The sequence below is a fragment of the Eurypyga helias genome, unplaced genomic scaffold (genome assembly GCF_000690775.1).
Source record: "Eurypyga helias isolate BGI_N326 unplaced genomic scaffold, ASM69077v1 scaffold7171, whole genome shotgun sequence".
Classification (NCBI taxonomy): Eukaryota; Metazoa; Chordata; class Aves; order Eurypygiformes; family Eurypygidae; genus Eurypyga; species Eurypyga helias.
The window spans coordinates 189,101-205,380 of NW_010228854.1; the positions used below are offsets into that span (position 1 = coordinate 189,101).

At 45.4% G+C, this 16,280-nt stretch overlaps 1 protein-coding gene across 1 annotated transcript in view; it reads left to right on the forward strand.

Annotated features, from left to right (window-relative positions):
- CACNA1H (calcium channel, voltage-dependent, T type, alpha 1H subunit) overlaps positions 1-16,280 on the forward strand; it is a gene marked incomplete at both ends in the record, with an annotated part of 122,902 nt that overhangs the window by 65,774 nt on the left and 40,848 nt on the right. Inside the window, 6 exons of the mRNA XM_010160162.1 lie at positions 4,799-4,950; positions 5,962-6,147; positions 6,809-6,926; positions 8,568-8,723; positions 13,123-13,213; positions 15,304-15,512. Of these exons, the coding sequence (XP_010158464.1) occupies positions 4,799-4,950; positions 5,962-6,147; positions 6,809-6,926; positions 8,568-8,723; positions 13,123-13,213; positions 15,304-15,512 (912 nt within the window). The remainder of the gene's footprint in view (positions 1-4,798; positions 4,951-5,961; positions 6,148-6,808; positions 6,927-8,567; positions 8,724-13,122; positions 13,214-15,303; positions 15,513-16,280) is intronic.

A 16,280-nucleotide genomic window follows, 5' to 3' on the forward strand; every position in this document is an offset into this window, starting at 1 on the left:
TCCAGTGTGATGCTGATATGATGATTTCTACTCAATATCAGAGCAGAAAGGTGCCCCAGCCAAGACGTGGTGCCATCCTGCTGGTGCCTGAACCTCAGCTGTGTAAAATAGGTAGTTGTGAACGCAGCAATCAAAAGAGACAAAGTAGAAGACAGGCAAGAGGAAGAAGAAAAGCACAAAGAGATAGCGACTTCCTTGAATTCCTGCAGTAATTCACTTGCACAAAGAGAATCTGAGGCAGCAAAGCCCTACTCCTGTTCTTCATACTGTGCTCATAGGAACCATCAATAATTTGACCATTATGGGTTTCTCTTTTATTGAATTTCTCCCAATTCCAGAAACGCTCTGGCACTGCGCTGCATCTTGCTAAAACCAGAAGTATCAGATTCTCAGAGCGAGACTAGTCTTCCGAGGTTTTCAGACCCAAACTATTTAGAAAAGGATCTTTTGTCTGTTTATCTGAACTTGGAATGAACTGCTGAAACGTTTGAGGTTTGTCCCTAATAAAAACATGGGTTTGAATCACTGAAATATTCTACGGCATAAATACGGCCTTCAAAGTGAGCAGAGGTGGTTGTGCTTTCCTGGGACATGTTTTGCCTGGAGTCAAGGCTAACTGTTACTTTAAACTCATATTCAAGAATGCTGAAATCTTACAAATTGATCCCATACAGTTTCTGCTCTTGTCTTGAATAGTGAGAAACTTAACTCCTGCAGCCAAAGTACGAGGGGAGTCATTTGAATCTGAACTCTATACAATTTGTACTCAGGTCTGAACCCTTTTTGAACGTTGTCTGGGACCTGCCAGTGAGGTTTGTGGGTTTAAACCACTCTCTGTGCTCATTTTTGCTGACCATCTCCAGCTTGGAAGTTCCCATTCCAGCCTCCCCATCTGGAACTGCGGACCCCTGTACCAGCATGACAGCGCTGCCCGCCATCTCCGGCATCGCATCCGTTGTGGGGATTCCTGAGCATTTTGCAGCCTCCTGCAATACCACCTGGTTGCCATGTGGCCTGGCCTGTCTCTGAAAACCTGGACCAATGTAGAGGTCAAGCCTCACAGCAGTAAAAGATGCGGAGATATGCGAAGCTTGAGGAGGGGTCAGGCTCGCGCTGTGGTTTGAAAAAGGAAGTTTTCACTGGCACAGTTTGGAGCCTTATGGTGAACAAGTAGTTTCCCCTCTCAGAACTGTTAAGCTTTACAAAGTATTTGGCAAAAAGCAAAAAATACCTCTTTATAGCTACTCTTCTAGAAGTGCATCATTTTGATGCCAACTTCGTTAACCATTCTTTGTTAGAAAGGAATTTTTGTGACACAACACCGTGTCAAGCAAAAAGCCTGCAACTTCCTTTTCTGAGAAGGTCAAAACAAGACATTGCAGCAACTTTAAAGCTTTGTTGCGACTTCATTTTCTTCCAGCCAGGAAGTTTGACAAAAATAATCCTTGCCATGAAAAGTTTTGTTTTCAGCAAATCAGCATTTTGTTTTTTTCCCTGAGAAAAGGGCTCCTGTAAAAATTCCTAATCTGAACAAAACAACAGTGTCTCCTAGTGGCTGACTCTTGGGGAATGGCCAAATCCATCTTGGCTTTCAAGTATCTCTTCCTTGACCCTTCTCCTAGATCTTTGCTCATCAGGGAGTGAGAGAAGTGGGAAATGAATTGTGCTCTAAGCAACAAACCGTTTTATAAGCCATAAAAATATCTATGGCAGGCTGTTTGCTAGGCTCCAGTTGGTGTTGAAAGAAGGTAATTACATCTGAAGGCTGTATCGCTGGATGTTTGGCTCCTCTGCTGTTCAGCTTCCACTCTAATAATACAAAAGCTCACATCAGCAGCTTAGCCAGCATGCAGGGCTATCCATCCTTGTCTTTGACCCGTGGTTCTGCCTCCGTGTCACTGCGGGATTGCGCTTCAGACGTCTCACGTTACAGCAGTCCTTGCCATCAGATTAGTTCTGCCTCACACCAAAAGTGATCACTAACGAATAATGAAGATTTCTCATCTGAGGCATGATCAGCTTTGCAGTGTCAGCCTGCTGTCCGTCAACCTTGCCCAGGCGTCCCCCCGCCAGCTTCATCTGCTGGATCAGCTCCTCATCACAGTTATTGATGATCTCATCCAGCCCACCTCCTTGTCCTCTCCTTTCTTCTTCATGCCCTCTCTCCCCTGCCCTGAGAGGTGGCTGCGGCATTTCTCCTGCACTCTCTGAACCCGTCTATGAAGCCAAAGTTACAGCGCTGGAGAGCAAGCGGTAATGACAACCAGTTGTTGGAGGAAATGGGTAAATCAATTCAGGTAACGATATTGGCAGATTAAGTGGTTGCAGCACCATGTGTTCAACAGGCCAGAGGAATATCTTGGGCTTGTCTTAGAAAACAAAGGATTTTAGAGGATAAGAATTTAAAAATTCTTGTTGTTTGCCTGAGGGTGTTTTTAAGCTTTTTCAGCTTAGGCTTGTCAGGCTGGACATGGACTTTTTTGGTAGTGACACCAGAGATTGTCTTGTCATATTTAGATGAGGGATTTTCAAATGATCACCAGCTATCCCAATTCTCACGATAGAATTGTGACTCTTGGCAGCAGCAAGCTGACCCTGGAGAACTCTGAATTAAGTTTTACTTCAGCGGATGAGATGCTGCTGTAATGTGGACAAGGTACTACAGGCCGCAGCGGGCAACTTCTCGATGTTTCCCCACAGAAAGAGCTGCAGAGCAACTTTCCTTTCAAAGCTGCCCAAGCTGCAGCTTCCGTGGTGGTGATTGTGTCATTAGTTGCCCAGTCTCAAGATGCTAATGAGCCATCCTCTGCCTGCCATGAATACTCTTTCCTAAGGAGCCTTCAGTCTGCTGACTGGAGGGATGCAAAAATTTAGCAAGCTGTTTTGTTTCTTGCCAAGAATGCCCTTGTATAACCCCAACCGAGGGGAGACCGAACGTGCCGGCCGCACGCTGCTCCTGACAAATAGCTCGAGGATGCTGGGAGCTTGCTGTGGCTTACAGCAGGACAGGTGCCTGGGAGCCCGCCGGGCTATTTCAGGCTCCGTCTCTGCTGGGGAGCTGGTTAGATGCCATCCTAGAGCAGCCCTTTTCTTCAGCCGTGTTTCCATCATGACCTCTGCCCACGTTGTTTTGGAATTGGCAGGGAAGGGAATAGCACGGCCGAGCGCTGGTTGATGCTGGGGAGGGATCACCGTCCCTGCAGCAAGGAGGGTGTGAGGAGGGCAGGCGGTGATCCTGCTGTCCAGGTGCACTGTGCAGCCATCCAGGCCACCCCTTCCCAGAGACTGAAGAGCCGAAAACTGCCCAGTCCTTCCCCTGGTGTCCCTTAGCAATTAGCGTATATAGATTATAATCATGGGGGCTGAGGCTCTTAGTGGTCTTTCTCCTGGATAAATGGATGAGCGAAGGACAGCCTATTGCATGAAGTAATTTAGCCTAAGAAAGATGGTTCATTAGCAGCTCACAGACTGTCGCTGCCCATAGTAGGGGATGTGTGGGCTCTTCCTGCATTCGATTTAACTCTTTCACCCTCTCCTTCAGTAGCCAAGGATTCGGCTTGCAGGGTGTAGAGTTGGACGTGGCTGTGCCACAGTGTTACACTGGTCTTCTCCCTTGGGAGCCTCAAATATTGCAACAACATCCCCAAGAAACTACCAGCTTTTAACATAGTGTCTAATGACGGATGGGGAATAAAGGAAGCTATTATCAGTCAGGAGATGAGTCAGATATGAAAAGAACACCTTTTTCTAGACAATATTATTTCACTGAGGAAATTAAAAAGCCTCATTTTCTTTGCAAAGGAACAGGCCTTGAGCAGTAGAAATGCGCATTGCAGAGCCTGTGCTTTTTGAGGGATTAGCTCCAGTAAGTGAGCAAACCCCATCCCACCTTTGCATCCGTCCCTGCTGTGCCGTCTTGGAGCCTGGGTGCTGGGCAGACACTGCTGTGCTTCCCAGGAAACGACCATCTAAGGTTCTGTCTGAAAAGCAAGATTGTAGCCCAAGGTAATTTGGTGCTGGCAATAGAGGAGAGAAATGGAAAAATCAGCTCTTGGATTTAAGGTGCACGCGGTCTTGTACCCTCAGAAAAACCTGCACTGATCCTGGAGGGAATCCTGACACTCAGGGCCATGCTGCTGTCATTTTAACAGAACCTGCTGTATATTACTAACCAGGAGTTCGGAAGGAAAGATCATCTTGGGGGATTTTGGGGACAGTTTCCAAAGGGAGATAAATATCACAAGGGAGATAAAGCTATTGATCTTACTGACTTTCACTGGTATTTGTCTTCCTAATTCTCTTAAGAGCTATCTGCAAGAAAAGTGCCTTGTTTGTGTATGAATGCTGTATTAACAGTGCTCCTGCTTTGGGCATAGCAGTATCCATAAAGCTCTGCTGGGGTTAGTGCAATAAAAACAGCCTGTCCAACACAAGTCGAAATAGAAGCCTTAAAGCCATACTAGCCATTCACCTGGATAATTGTATCTTGCAGCAGTGAACAAGCCCTCCGCTTTGCATAACTTTGGTTTTTTGGGCCTGTATATCAGGCACAGTTCTGCAACTGCTCCAGAAATTTTTTGGGATTCTGTGTTTCCAGGAAGACTCACTGGGGCTGTCCATGAGGCTTGTCTGCTGTTCCCTTCAGACACTTATCTGCCTCTGCGGCTCTCCAGAAGGAACACAGGAAGATGTAGCATTTGTGCACCACTAGCACAAATCCCAGAGTGGGAGGAACATACCAGCCTTTAGCTATTTTCTCTGTGCATGTGTTTGATCATGTTGCTTTTTTGCCCTATAGCCGGATGAGTTGACCAACGCCTTGGAGATCAGTAACATCGTCTTCACAAGCATGTTTGCCCTGGAGATGCTCCTGAAACTCCTTGCCTTTGGCCTCTTCGGCTACATCAAGAACCCATACAACATCTTTGACGGGATCATAGTTGTCATCAGGTCACTGCCAGTTCTTTCTCCGCTGTGGCTTTTCTGCCGAGGGCTCAGACCAGTTGGGGAGTGGGATGGGGAACAGGAATGACGTGGCATGTGTTAATACAAGGCTCACTGGCTATGATGTCCTATAATTATGTTGGCCTTTTAGATTCGTGTCATTAGAAGGGCTGTCCAAAGTAAATGGACCTGGCAGATGGAGCACAAAGTCTATTTATGCCACACATCTGGCACTGTGGTCAATTTTCCACTGAAGTGTAGAATGGCTGGTCCTGGGAAAGGAGTACTGTGAGTGTCCATATCTCAGCAGCATGCCCTCCCTCTCCCAAATTAAGACATAACTCAGGCCAGAACAGGGCAAGCAGGAGAGTAAGAGAAGGGACTGTTCTGCTGTCCTTTCCCAGGGGAACACTATTCCAGCTTAAACTGGGGATGTCACAGCACACAAATGAGAAGGTTGTGCAGAATCTCTCTATGCTGGGGTGCTTTCTAGCAGTGCTATTCACCCCTCAATCAGTAATTTAGGGCAGAGAAGTCAAGGGGGATACAGAGGGTGTAAACCAGGATAGTGCTGTTGCCTTCAGTTGGCCTTCCCTTTGATCCAGAGAAGCAAGGAGCAACAGAGTCCCAGAACAAAGGCCAGTCTGTGGCCAGATCAAAGCAACCCACCCCAACACATGTAAATCCTTCGGAATATTAGCTTGGAACAAAATTGTGACCCACATTTTGTGGCTAGGCTTGTGACTGATTGTAGTGATGCAGACTAGCAGGAGACATGCTGTGTTGTGAAGAGCCACAACAAGCAAGGGAATGAAAGAATCAAAAAAACAGCTATATAGGTTGTGCATGAGCATGTTTCTGCACAACTGGGAAGTGAAGGTGTTTTTCAGAAGCAAGAAAATAAACTACCCCTTTAGAGCTTAAATGCTGTGATATCCTGTAAGAAGCCAGCCTACTCAGGGCTTTCGCAGTACAGTACTGCTGTTTATAGTTCTTCTCCTTCTGGTGTTCCTGCAGCGTTTGGGAGATCATCGGCCAGTCGGACGGAGGCCTCTCTGTGCTACGAACTTTTCGGCTCCTCCGGGTGCTGAAACTGGTGCGTTTCATGCCCGCCCTCCGTCGCCAGCTCGTGGTCCTGATGAAGACAATGGACAACGTAGCCACCTTCTGCATGTTGCTCATGCTCTTCATCTTTATCTTCAGGTACCAGTGGCTGCAGCTCTTCTTCAATTAATTGCTCAGCTGAAGTAATATATAGATTAGAATAACAATACACTGCCTTTGCTAGACAGCCTACATGATAGAATTACTAACAATAGACTGACAAGCAGACACTCAACAGACTATTTACCTCTTTTTGATATGTTTTTCATGCAGCCCTGTAATTCTGTACATGAATGAAATGCACAAACAGGCAACAATTGCTCTGGAGTTCCTGGAAAGCTCGTTTAGCTCTGTCTCAGGAAGCTGTCAGTAGCTTGACTCTACCAGTCTTTTATGTGAGATGGAAGTTATACAAATTCCAAGACTTCTGTCTGTCTATCATGCTCCTCAGGATCCTGTTCTTGGTAACCAGCTGGATTAGGGAGCTGGCAATATGGTTTGTCGTGTTCTGGACAAAGGAGGTCCGTGATTTGACTTCAGCATAGACAATTGTAATGAAATGTCACACAAGAACCGAATTGGCAGGGCTTGATCAGTGATCATGTCAGTGATAGAGCAGAGCCCTTCTTCCTGGGAGATGTCACTGGCACACAAAACACTGGGGCAGGAAAAGTGTCCAAAAAATCACTGCTATCCTCCCTGCAACCTGTATTTTTTAGAATAATGTGTTTCTTCCATGTCCCTTTTTTCCCCACTCCAGTATTCTCGGCATGCATCTTTTTGGATGCAAGTTCAGCCTGAAAACTGACACAGGAGACACAGTTCCAGATAGAAAGAATTTTGATTCCTTACTTTGGGCCATCGTGACCGTATTTCAGGTAAGCTCTGGATCCTCTAGGAAGTTTTACCGTAGACCTCTTGGACATGTTACCTCATTTTAAAGAAAAACTATTCCAATAGGTGTCAAATTTGGACTGAAACAGCACTGTAGAGTTATCAAGGCAAAGTGATTGTGTTTCTGAGTTAGCTGATTTCTATAAGCCTTGATAGAGAAGTAAACTCCTCAAAATCATCATGGTGCATATCTGTTGTCAGTAAAAGTCTGAGAAGGCCTGGAAATCCACCTTTATTTCATACAGTCGGTAAGATCAGGACCCAGAGTCTGCTGTCCATTCTGCTCCTATTCTGTAGATCTCTGTCTTCTTACTTGCCTTCACTGCCACAAAAATGCACTTTGCAAGCAATTTCATTTAACTGTGAGTTGTAAATACTGTCTCAAAGCAGAGCTGGAGTTGCTGGCTTTATATGCTGGGAAGGTCTTTTATATAAAACGCTGTGTTTCCTCTGCAGACAAGATCTGTTATGTGCTTGAAATCGCTGGCATGTTCCACAATGGAGCAATAAGCTGCTCTTTTCAGGAGATTCTTAATATAAAGATTAGACTTTTCTAGTTAAAAGTTCAGTCTTCAGAGCCCAAGTGCAGCAAGTGGAGCGCAACATAAGCAATGTTAAGCTAAGTTCCTAAATGCAGAGGAGGTGGTCACAGTATCATTCAAGGTAGAAACCAGTCCAGAGTCTTCACTGTGAAGAATAAAACTTCTTGCAAAGTTCTCCTCCTTACAAAGGAGCAAGGACAATTCAGCATAGTCTCACAGGTCCACGTTTTTCTTTTACCGACAAAATACAGATTCCTACATTTATTCTAACAGTCCCTTGGGAAATAGAGCTGGCACAGAGCACAAGGGCTCAGTCCAACATCCCGTGACGGTTAATGAGTGGCATGACTTAGTGGAGCTGACTGCATTCCTATCCCCAAAGCTACCTTGTTTTCAGGAGGGCTAGAGGCCATTTTCTTTGCAAGCATGAATTAATGTGGACCATGAATCTGTCATCCATTTTTCTTAGGCCCCGGGATTTTTGAGCTCCAGAAAAGCTAGGAGAGTGGGAATCCCTGAGGAAGGTCCCTCGGAGCAAGGCTTTGCAAAGATGTGTCATTTTTTATTGCCCAGCTTGTCAGTGCTTTTACCTAACGGAAACCACTTTGCTTCCCTGAGTTTCTTGAGCCACCCAGTGTCATTTATCTCATCAAATACCATGTTGCCTACCCTTTTCTTCAGCTCCGTGGCCTTATAAAGAGCTGCCTGAAAGGAGACAACAGCTCTGGCCTCAGGTCTGTTATCTTCTGATGGTTATCAAAGGAGGCAACACAGCAACCAAATAATGAGACTCATGCCAGCACATCCTTCATGTTACCGTATTTAGGATCTGAACATCATCTCTATGGGCAGCGGTGTGCTAGATTTTCCTGCAGGGAGGGGAGGTTTGGCCAGGAGAGAGCTCTCACATGCAAAGGTCTAAATAGAGGAGTGTTTTGCTGTCTCATCATGGGACCTGCTAATGATTATGCTCAGAAAAGGTCAAAAGGAGAGGAAGAAATGGATGAGTCAGTATTTGAATGCAGCTGCTGTGCATGAGCGGAGTGGAGTAATTAGAGAGTCTTCCCCTTCACCTCTCTGCAGATCCTCACTCAAGAGGACTGGAACGTGGTCCTGTACAATGGGATGGCATCTACATCCTCATGGGCAGCACTCTACTTTGTGGCCCTGATGACCTTCGGCAATTATGTGCTCTTCAACCTTCTTGTTGCCATTCTGGTAGAAGGCTTCCAAGCAGAGGTAAGAGATCTGAGCAGAGGGAGGGAGAAAACTGAGAAGCACATGTAGGCAAGAATGCAAACATCTAGCCATGCAATCAGCCCTAAATTAAAGCCTAAGGGATGTAGATGAACTGGCTTGGGCATGTGAAGCTCTTCTGAACCCATCTTTGGAAATAAGGCCCCCTGGACTTGGGAGACCAACAGTTCGGGTGATTTGCTACAGGGTCTGTTGTGTGACCCAGAGGAAATAATTTAAGATTAATTTAACTCACCAAATCCCCCATATGTCCTTTGTTTTGTGCTTCTTTATGGTGGGCCTCAGGCCATCAGTATATCTAGACAGCGCTAGTCATGGGGACCAGGTAGGATGTGAACTGGCCCTCCATCCACGCCTTTCCTTGTGACTCTGTCCCTTCTGTGTTGTCTGAGGCTAGTAGCAGAGCCATTCAAAAGCTGTGTTGCTTTTGAGTGCTTACAAATTTTGAGATACTTAGGATGATGTAGGACATATAAATGGTAGAGATTTTTACCTACACCCAAAAATAATGTCTGTGTCAGGTCAATGAGCAGGGAATTTATGATAAACTGCAGTCATCTCATCTCCCATGGAAAGGATGAGAAAAATTATTTTATTTCTCACTCAAAAGTGATATGCCATGTCCTGATCTGGTACTCCAGATCTGCTTTCAGCATCCTGAGAGCGTGAAACTAGCCATCCCCTGGCCTATCCCACTCTTCTTCATCTTCCTTTCAGATTACAGCAAGTCCATTTGGGGAAGATTTTAAGTGAGGATGTTCTGTTTTGGTTGTAAATATAATCATGTATGTGCACTTATATATGTTATCCAGAAAAATATTACTTTTTTCAAAGTGCAAATGGAAATGATTTTGAGACTTACCAAAAATCATCCAGTCCTCGTTAAAGCTAAGAATAGAGGCATCGAAAGGGCTTACATCGTGCTTTGGGATTTTTTAATTATTACTTTTTTTATGTCTGCAACAATCAGGAAGGGAAAGTTTGCTTAGTGATAGATTGGCTTCAGAGACACACAGACTCAGAAAAAAATGTCTTCAGTTTTCGCTGCCTTAGCTCCCAAGGGAAAAATTTTTATAGGATTTTTTATTCACTTTTCATTTTTTCCCCAGAAATGGTATGGTGCTCTCATTTGCTGTGTTTAGATTACACGTAGATGAACCTTCCCTGACCATGAAATATTCATGGACCAAAAGTTCCCTTCTCTCAATCCAGCATAGCCACATTTATGTCTTTCAAGGATGTCTGCATAGATTCATTATTAAAACATCCCTCCTAGCATCCTCACAGCACTAGCAGAGGAAAATTAATTGAAACAACAGGAGCCAAACCCCATTTTGGAAAAAAACGACCCCGAGCTATGTCGCTCAGGGCTGTTCCATGGATGCTGAGGGTGGTGAGTGCCACCTGCACACACGGAGAAGACACAAGTAGCCCAGCTCATCGCTTTCAAAACAAACAGCTCTGCACTGCATTAGTGGGCATCTTAATGTCTTGTACAATGTGGTCCATGCCCTGAAGATCCAGCACAGCTGACCCAGAGCAGCAAGGAGGTCTTTTTCCAAGAACAAGCCTATATTCCACCTGGCAGTGACTAGAACTCTTGCTGACATTGTTTATTTCCAAATTCCTGTAGTTTTCTGTGTGTCACTGATCTCAGCATCTCCTGGCTCTGCTCTGGATACTATAACACCTTTGCCATATTCCTGTTCTGGTGCAGCCTGTTGCAGATGCAGGTGGACATTTTAGCCCCTAACCTGGTAAGACCATAGCAAAGGAATTGCCAGTATTTCTACAGGCTCTGCAGTGGCTGCTGTCTTCCAACCCAAAAGGTGTTCTCCTCTAGGATGATTGTAGCTGTATTCAGGGTGGTTGTGCTGGGCCTCAGTTCTGCCAGAAAATGACACAGGCCATAGCAGACAAAGTCTGTGCCAAAGCAATAGGTTTTCCAGAACTGAATGCAGAAGCAACCGATACAGTTGGCCCTATGGGAGCTCAGAGTATTCGGTAGCCAGTCGTGTTGGATATCCTCAGATACCACCAACCAGCAAATCTGGGTGGAAAAAGAGGACATGCCAGGGAAACCCGAATGGATGACCATCAGCACGCGTGACCTGACTGACTGGAAACTGCTCCTGCTCAAGCAATCTTGCATTTAGGCACAGAGAGCTCTTGTACAGCAGTTGGAATCCTTTGTTCCCGGTTACTTTAAGGCAGAAGAAAGTTTTCTCGGCTCGGCAACCTGGCAGCTTGCAGGTACCTTTGTACGGGACAGATCCATTCCTTACCTGCTCTCTTGGAACTTGAATCACCTGACGATGTGAAGCCAGAAACAGGCAGCCTCATGCAATAGTCTCTGGGTGCCTGATTACAGACCGTGCCGAACGGCTGTCATTTTCCTGCTCCACTTAATGGCTCCTTTCGGAGCTCTTATGGACCATGATTTGAATGTGTGTAAGGAGTAGTTTTCCAGGCTTGTATTATTCACTCAGTGCTGCCTCAGAAAAGGCCAGCAACCACAGGCGTGACATTTGCAGGGCACATTTTGCTCTCCGCTTCCATTTATTATAAATCCTAACGTTAAGCCTGGGGGCTTGTCAGTTTTCTCATAGCAAGGTATTAGCTGTGTTACAGAAAACCCTTGTCAGGGCTGTATTTTGGCTCCCAGGGCTTGATTCAAGGGCTTGCACTTATAAATCTTAGCTCTGGTTGTAAACCAAAGATGTTTACCATCACCTTGAAAAACTCCCAGGAAAACGTATCAGTGGAGCTGGGTTTTCTGGTTCTGTTGAGAATTCTTGGTTTAACCTCTTTGACTTTGCCCTCTTGCAGGGTGATGCTCTTAGCAGTCACAGCAGACACCGAGGTACACTTCTTCCTTTGCTCAGGTGTTTCTTTTACTTAGATGAAGAGTGACTCCTGGGAGACATGTGCAGCTACGAGGACGCACATTAGAGCTGCTCTAAGCTCAGACCCATCAGCAGCATTTCAGCAAGGACATTGAAAATTGTGCTGTGAATCGCAGTACACAGTCTCAGCTTGATCTCAGATTCTGATCTGCCTGTGGAGCAAGTTTGGCAGGAGTATTCCTAGGAAGAGAATAAGCTTAAATGGCCACAAAACCCTTTTTAGTACATTTGTGCTTAGGACAACAAACAGCCAGACTTCAAACAGGACCATAATTGCATATTTGTGCTTACATTGTTCCCATGTCATTTTGAAATCTACCCCAGAGCTGCTCTGGAAAAGCAGAGAAACCTGCCAAAATTATGCAAATCTTTCATCTACTCTGCAGTAGTGCTTCTGCTCCAAAACAGAGAAGATGAATAAGGGAGCTTAAGCCTTTCAGTCATCCTGTCTGTCTGGCTGCACCAGTTAGCAATACATCACAGATGAAATTAAGTTCACTGCCACTTCAGCACCATGTCTCCAGAAACCATGGCGATTTGTTCAGGCATCAGTTAAAGAACTGTGCTCCTTTTTTCTGGGATCAGCTGCTTTAATCCAACCATTTGCTATCAATTTGCACAGCTTTTCTGCAGTCTTGATGGATCAAGCCAGAGTCATGCCGACAGCCTGCTGGAATCTCTCCTCTCTGCAGACCTTCCCCAGCAGAGGAGAACCTGACAAAAGCTCTTCTGTCCTAGGCTTGTACATTATTTAGGCTGATCATTTTTGGTAGCAGAGAGAGATATGTATGAAAGGGAAAAATAACTGGACTTCCAGGAGGAAAGGCAGCCTGTGGATGGTTGGCTGTTCTCTGGCCTGAAATGATGCTGTGCTGCGAGGCAAGCTGGCCTCCTTCCCTTCTGCCTCAGCTTCAGTGTTGCCAAGAGGTTTCCCAATACAATTTCGATTACCAGCCAGCGTGAAGGAAGCAAATCAGAGCTTGGTTTTCAGGTCTAAGTCAAATTTATAGTGCTGTCAAATAAAGAAGAAAAACTCTTCTACATCCTTTGACATAAAAACCTAAGTGCTTTTGGCTGGGATCACAGGGAGTGCAAATATGGAACCCCACAATGCCAATTTTTCTTCGTCACTCCTCTGATTACAGCTGCACTTTCATGTTCTCCCCTGGGATACGCTGTTCAGTGAGGCTGGGTCCAAACACAAGGACATTGCAGGGACAGTAGTCACAGTCACGTCGTCATCCTCTCTGTCCAAGTATGAAAATGAACCAAATCAGGAAAGGGGGACTTACCTGGGGGTCATTCCCCAGGACGCAGCGTCAGGGGGAATTTGGCATTCTGCCCTCCTAGTTCTTGGGGCCACACTTAAACTAACCATGGGGAGCTGACGTATCTCTGAGCTGCTAAGTCATCCAAATGGCCTTGGAGCTAAAGTTTAAATTAATTGGGTCTGTTAATTATGCTTCTTTCTGCAGGGGGATGCCAATAGGTCAGACACAGATGAGGACAAGACATCTGCCAACTTCGATGATGATTTTGAGAAGCTAAAAGACCTCCGAGCAACAGGTAGGATTTTTTTGTCTTTACATTTTCCTGGGAATCAGAGCTACAACTCTTCTTCCACAGTCATCTTTTCATAGACACTTATGGAGAAAAGTGGAAGAACCCGTTTTATTTGGCAATTCTTAATCTGATAGCTGCGTTAACAGAGCAGCTATGCAAAAAGTGTTGGGAAAACTAAACGAGCATTGATATTTCCTTTAAACAGATGTTTTTCTAATTTAAACTATACTAGAATATTTAGATATGTCTCATCGTTTGTCTGCATCATTACCACAGAACGGTTTGCTGACAGCAATATTCTCACACTACTTCTCAGCAGCTTTTCAAATCAATCATGTTCTCGTCTGTTCCATTTGGTTTCTCACACAAATGCATTTAGGTGAGGTTTGATTGATGGAAATGTTACTGTTGGTTTGTGTTACAGGAGAGCCTGGCAATTGATTTGAGGTAAGGCCACACTGTACTAGCATGCTATAGACACAGAATAGTGGGCAATAGCCTTCACTGTGTAGAGTTTGCAACCAGACAGGGGACAGGAAGGGATCACATATTTTAACAGAGTGAATGGCATAAACAGGTTCCTCTATACTTTGATTCTCAGCTTGGGCTCCTGTTAGGATTACTTTAAATGCTTCTAAACCAGGATTCGTTTCAGCTCAGGAAATGGTATTGATTGTGGGGAGCAGGTGGAATTCAGCTGAAGAAGGGGCAGAAGTAATTTGCTGGGAAAGCTGAGACAGAGTGGGATCACCGCAAGGTGTTGGAGCTGCTCGGTCTGCAGATGAAGCAACAAATTCCAAACACCAAGTGATCAAATTAGCGTCTACTGCAAAGAGTTGGCAAGGAACTCACAGCACCAAGTATGCACCAGCTTTGCACCAACAATTTGCTAAGCAGCTTCAAATAATAAGAATTCTAAGGGAAAGAAATATTGTCACCTCTTCTCAGGTAATACAGGAAGAGAAAACAAGGCTGAACTTGCCATCAGTCAAAGTCTGTGAGTAATTGTGTGTCTCCACAAGCCTCATAAGTGCCAACTGGTGACTAAACAGCACAAGGACATTAACAATTCTATTACAATGCCGTTGGACTGTAAACAGATCCACTGGCAAGAGGAACGCATATTGCATATTAGCAGATTTTGAGCTGGATCTTCCAGCCCTCGGAGTGAATGGCAGTGTTCCCATGGACTTCTGTGGTGCAGATCAGGTACTTGTGCACACGCCAGCAGCTGAACAGATGACACAATAGAAGCACACTGCATTACAAAAGCAGCCAGTGGAAGAAAAATAGCAGGGGTGATGCACTCGCTTGGATTTCTCACTGCAGACTTGTACTTCTTTCCTGCAACTTCCCCCTCCTTAAAACTGATTCTGCAGTTGTTAAACCAGAACCCACTAAGCCCAGTGAAACAGGAGCTATTTCAACTTTAGTTTTGTGTTTGAAATCAGGCTTTTTGGTTTGACTATTAGCACTCCATAGTGTTATGTTTGGTTTGTCTTCAGTGTGAATATGTTTTTTACAGTCTGTACTTGCCATACAGCTAAAACAGATACTTTCTGCAGTTACTACAGAGATGTGCCATTAGATTCTTCTGTTACAAGAGGTTTATTCTTCTAGATGGGTGGATGTGTAAAAGCTGCTTCCATTTCCTGTCCCCTGAGCAGATGTCTAAAGACAATGTCTAAAGTTTGCTTAGTGCCTTCCCTGTGAAGGAATGCAAAGCACATCAGAACTGTGTAAAAATCTCTGTGCAAGAGTGCGTGGCAAGAAGATATTAACTTCCGAAGGTGAATTTAGCCAATCCTCAATGTCCTTTCCCTAGACACTCTCTCCCAGTCCCCTTAAACTGTAACTCCGCTCTCTAAACCCCAAGAATCTGAGCAAAAGAAGCTTCCTTTGCCAGGCAGTGAGTCCAGACAGGGCTGAAGGCCTCCTAAAAGGTTGTGACATTTGCTTTACACCTTTCAGAGTGGTGAGAGTGATCCTATTATTGCCCACATTTAATCTCCTACAAGACCCAAGGAGCAATATCCATTTTGAAGAGTGATTTCTGAGCATTCACCTTGTGTTCTCTCTCCCCTTCTCTCCAGAGATGAAGATGTACTCACTTGCCGTCACCCCAAACGGACACCTGGAGGGCAGGGGAAGCATGCCACCTCCTATAATCATGCGCACTGCTGCCACACCGATGCCCACGCCAAAGTGTTCCCCACACATGGATTCTGTGCACACTTTTGTGGACTCGAGGAGAGGGAGTAACGCTTCGCTAGACCCCTTGAGCTACGATCAGAAGTCCTTGGTAGGTTCCTATTGCTAACAACTCTCCCTCAAGTGCCTGCTGTGCAGTGCTGGAAAGTAAAAAGGCGGGTGATAGGAGTGAGAAGTCATGTGGAAAGGCAGGAGGAGGACAGAGTTGAGGGAGAAATGAATAAGTATGATGTGCTGGGGCAGGACAGTGACAACTGAACAAAGACAGTGAGTATATGAAGTGGGGAGACAGGGATGTACTGGGATTCAGTGTTTTCCTGCCTAGTGTCTGACTGGCCATGCCAAGCCACCTCACTGGAGAGACGCAACCTGAGCCAAATCGTAAGTTCATGCAGTTATTCCAGCAAACCCCTCTGAGGAGGAGCAGGCATCTTCTGCCAACCACACTGGCCATTTTGCGGTGTTTTGGAGAAGCTGTCAAGTGTTCCTGTGAGGATGAGGCCTGTTTCCCCCTACAGCATTATAGGGTTGCATCTCGAATCCACCTTGTATCAAGGGAAATGAAGCATTTGTCTTCACCATCACAGCAGCTGAGCTCCAGTTACAAAACAGCAGCCCCATTGGAGGGGTAGCAGAGGGTACGAAGTATGAGCTGACTGACTGCTGCCAGGCACAGCTCATGGAGCAGAGATCTGGCTGGAGCTGACTGTTCCGGCAACTGATAGCATTTTGCCTGCCACAGGGGAGCGGGAGGGCAGCTCTGTGAAAACAGAGGGAGAAGAGTTAATAGGCAAAGTGGATTTCTGCTGCTGCTTATCTGTCCTATTCCTCTGCTCTGTAACTGCAATATCATGTTCAA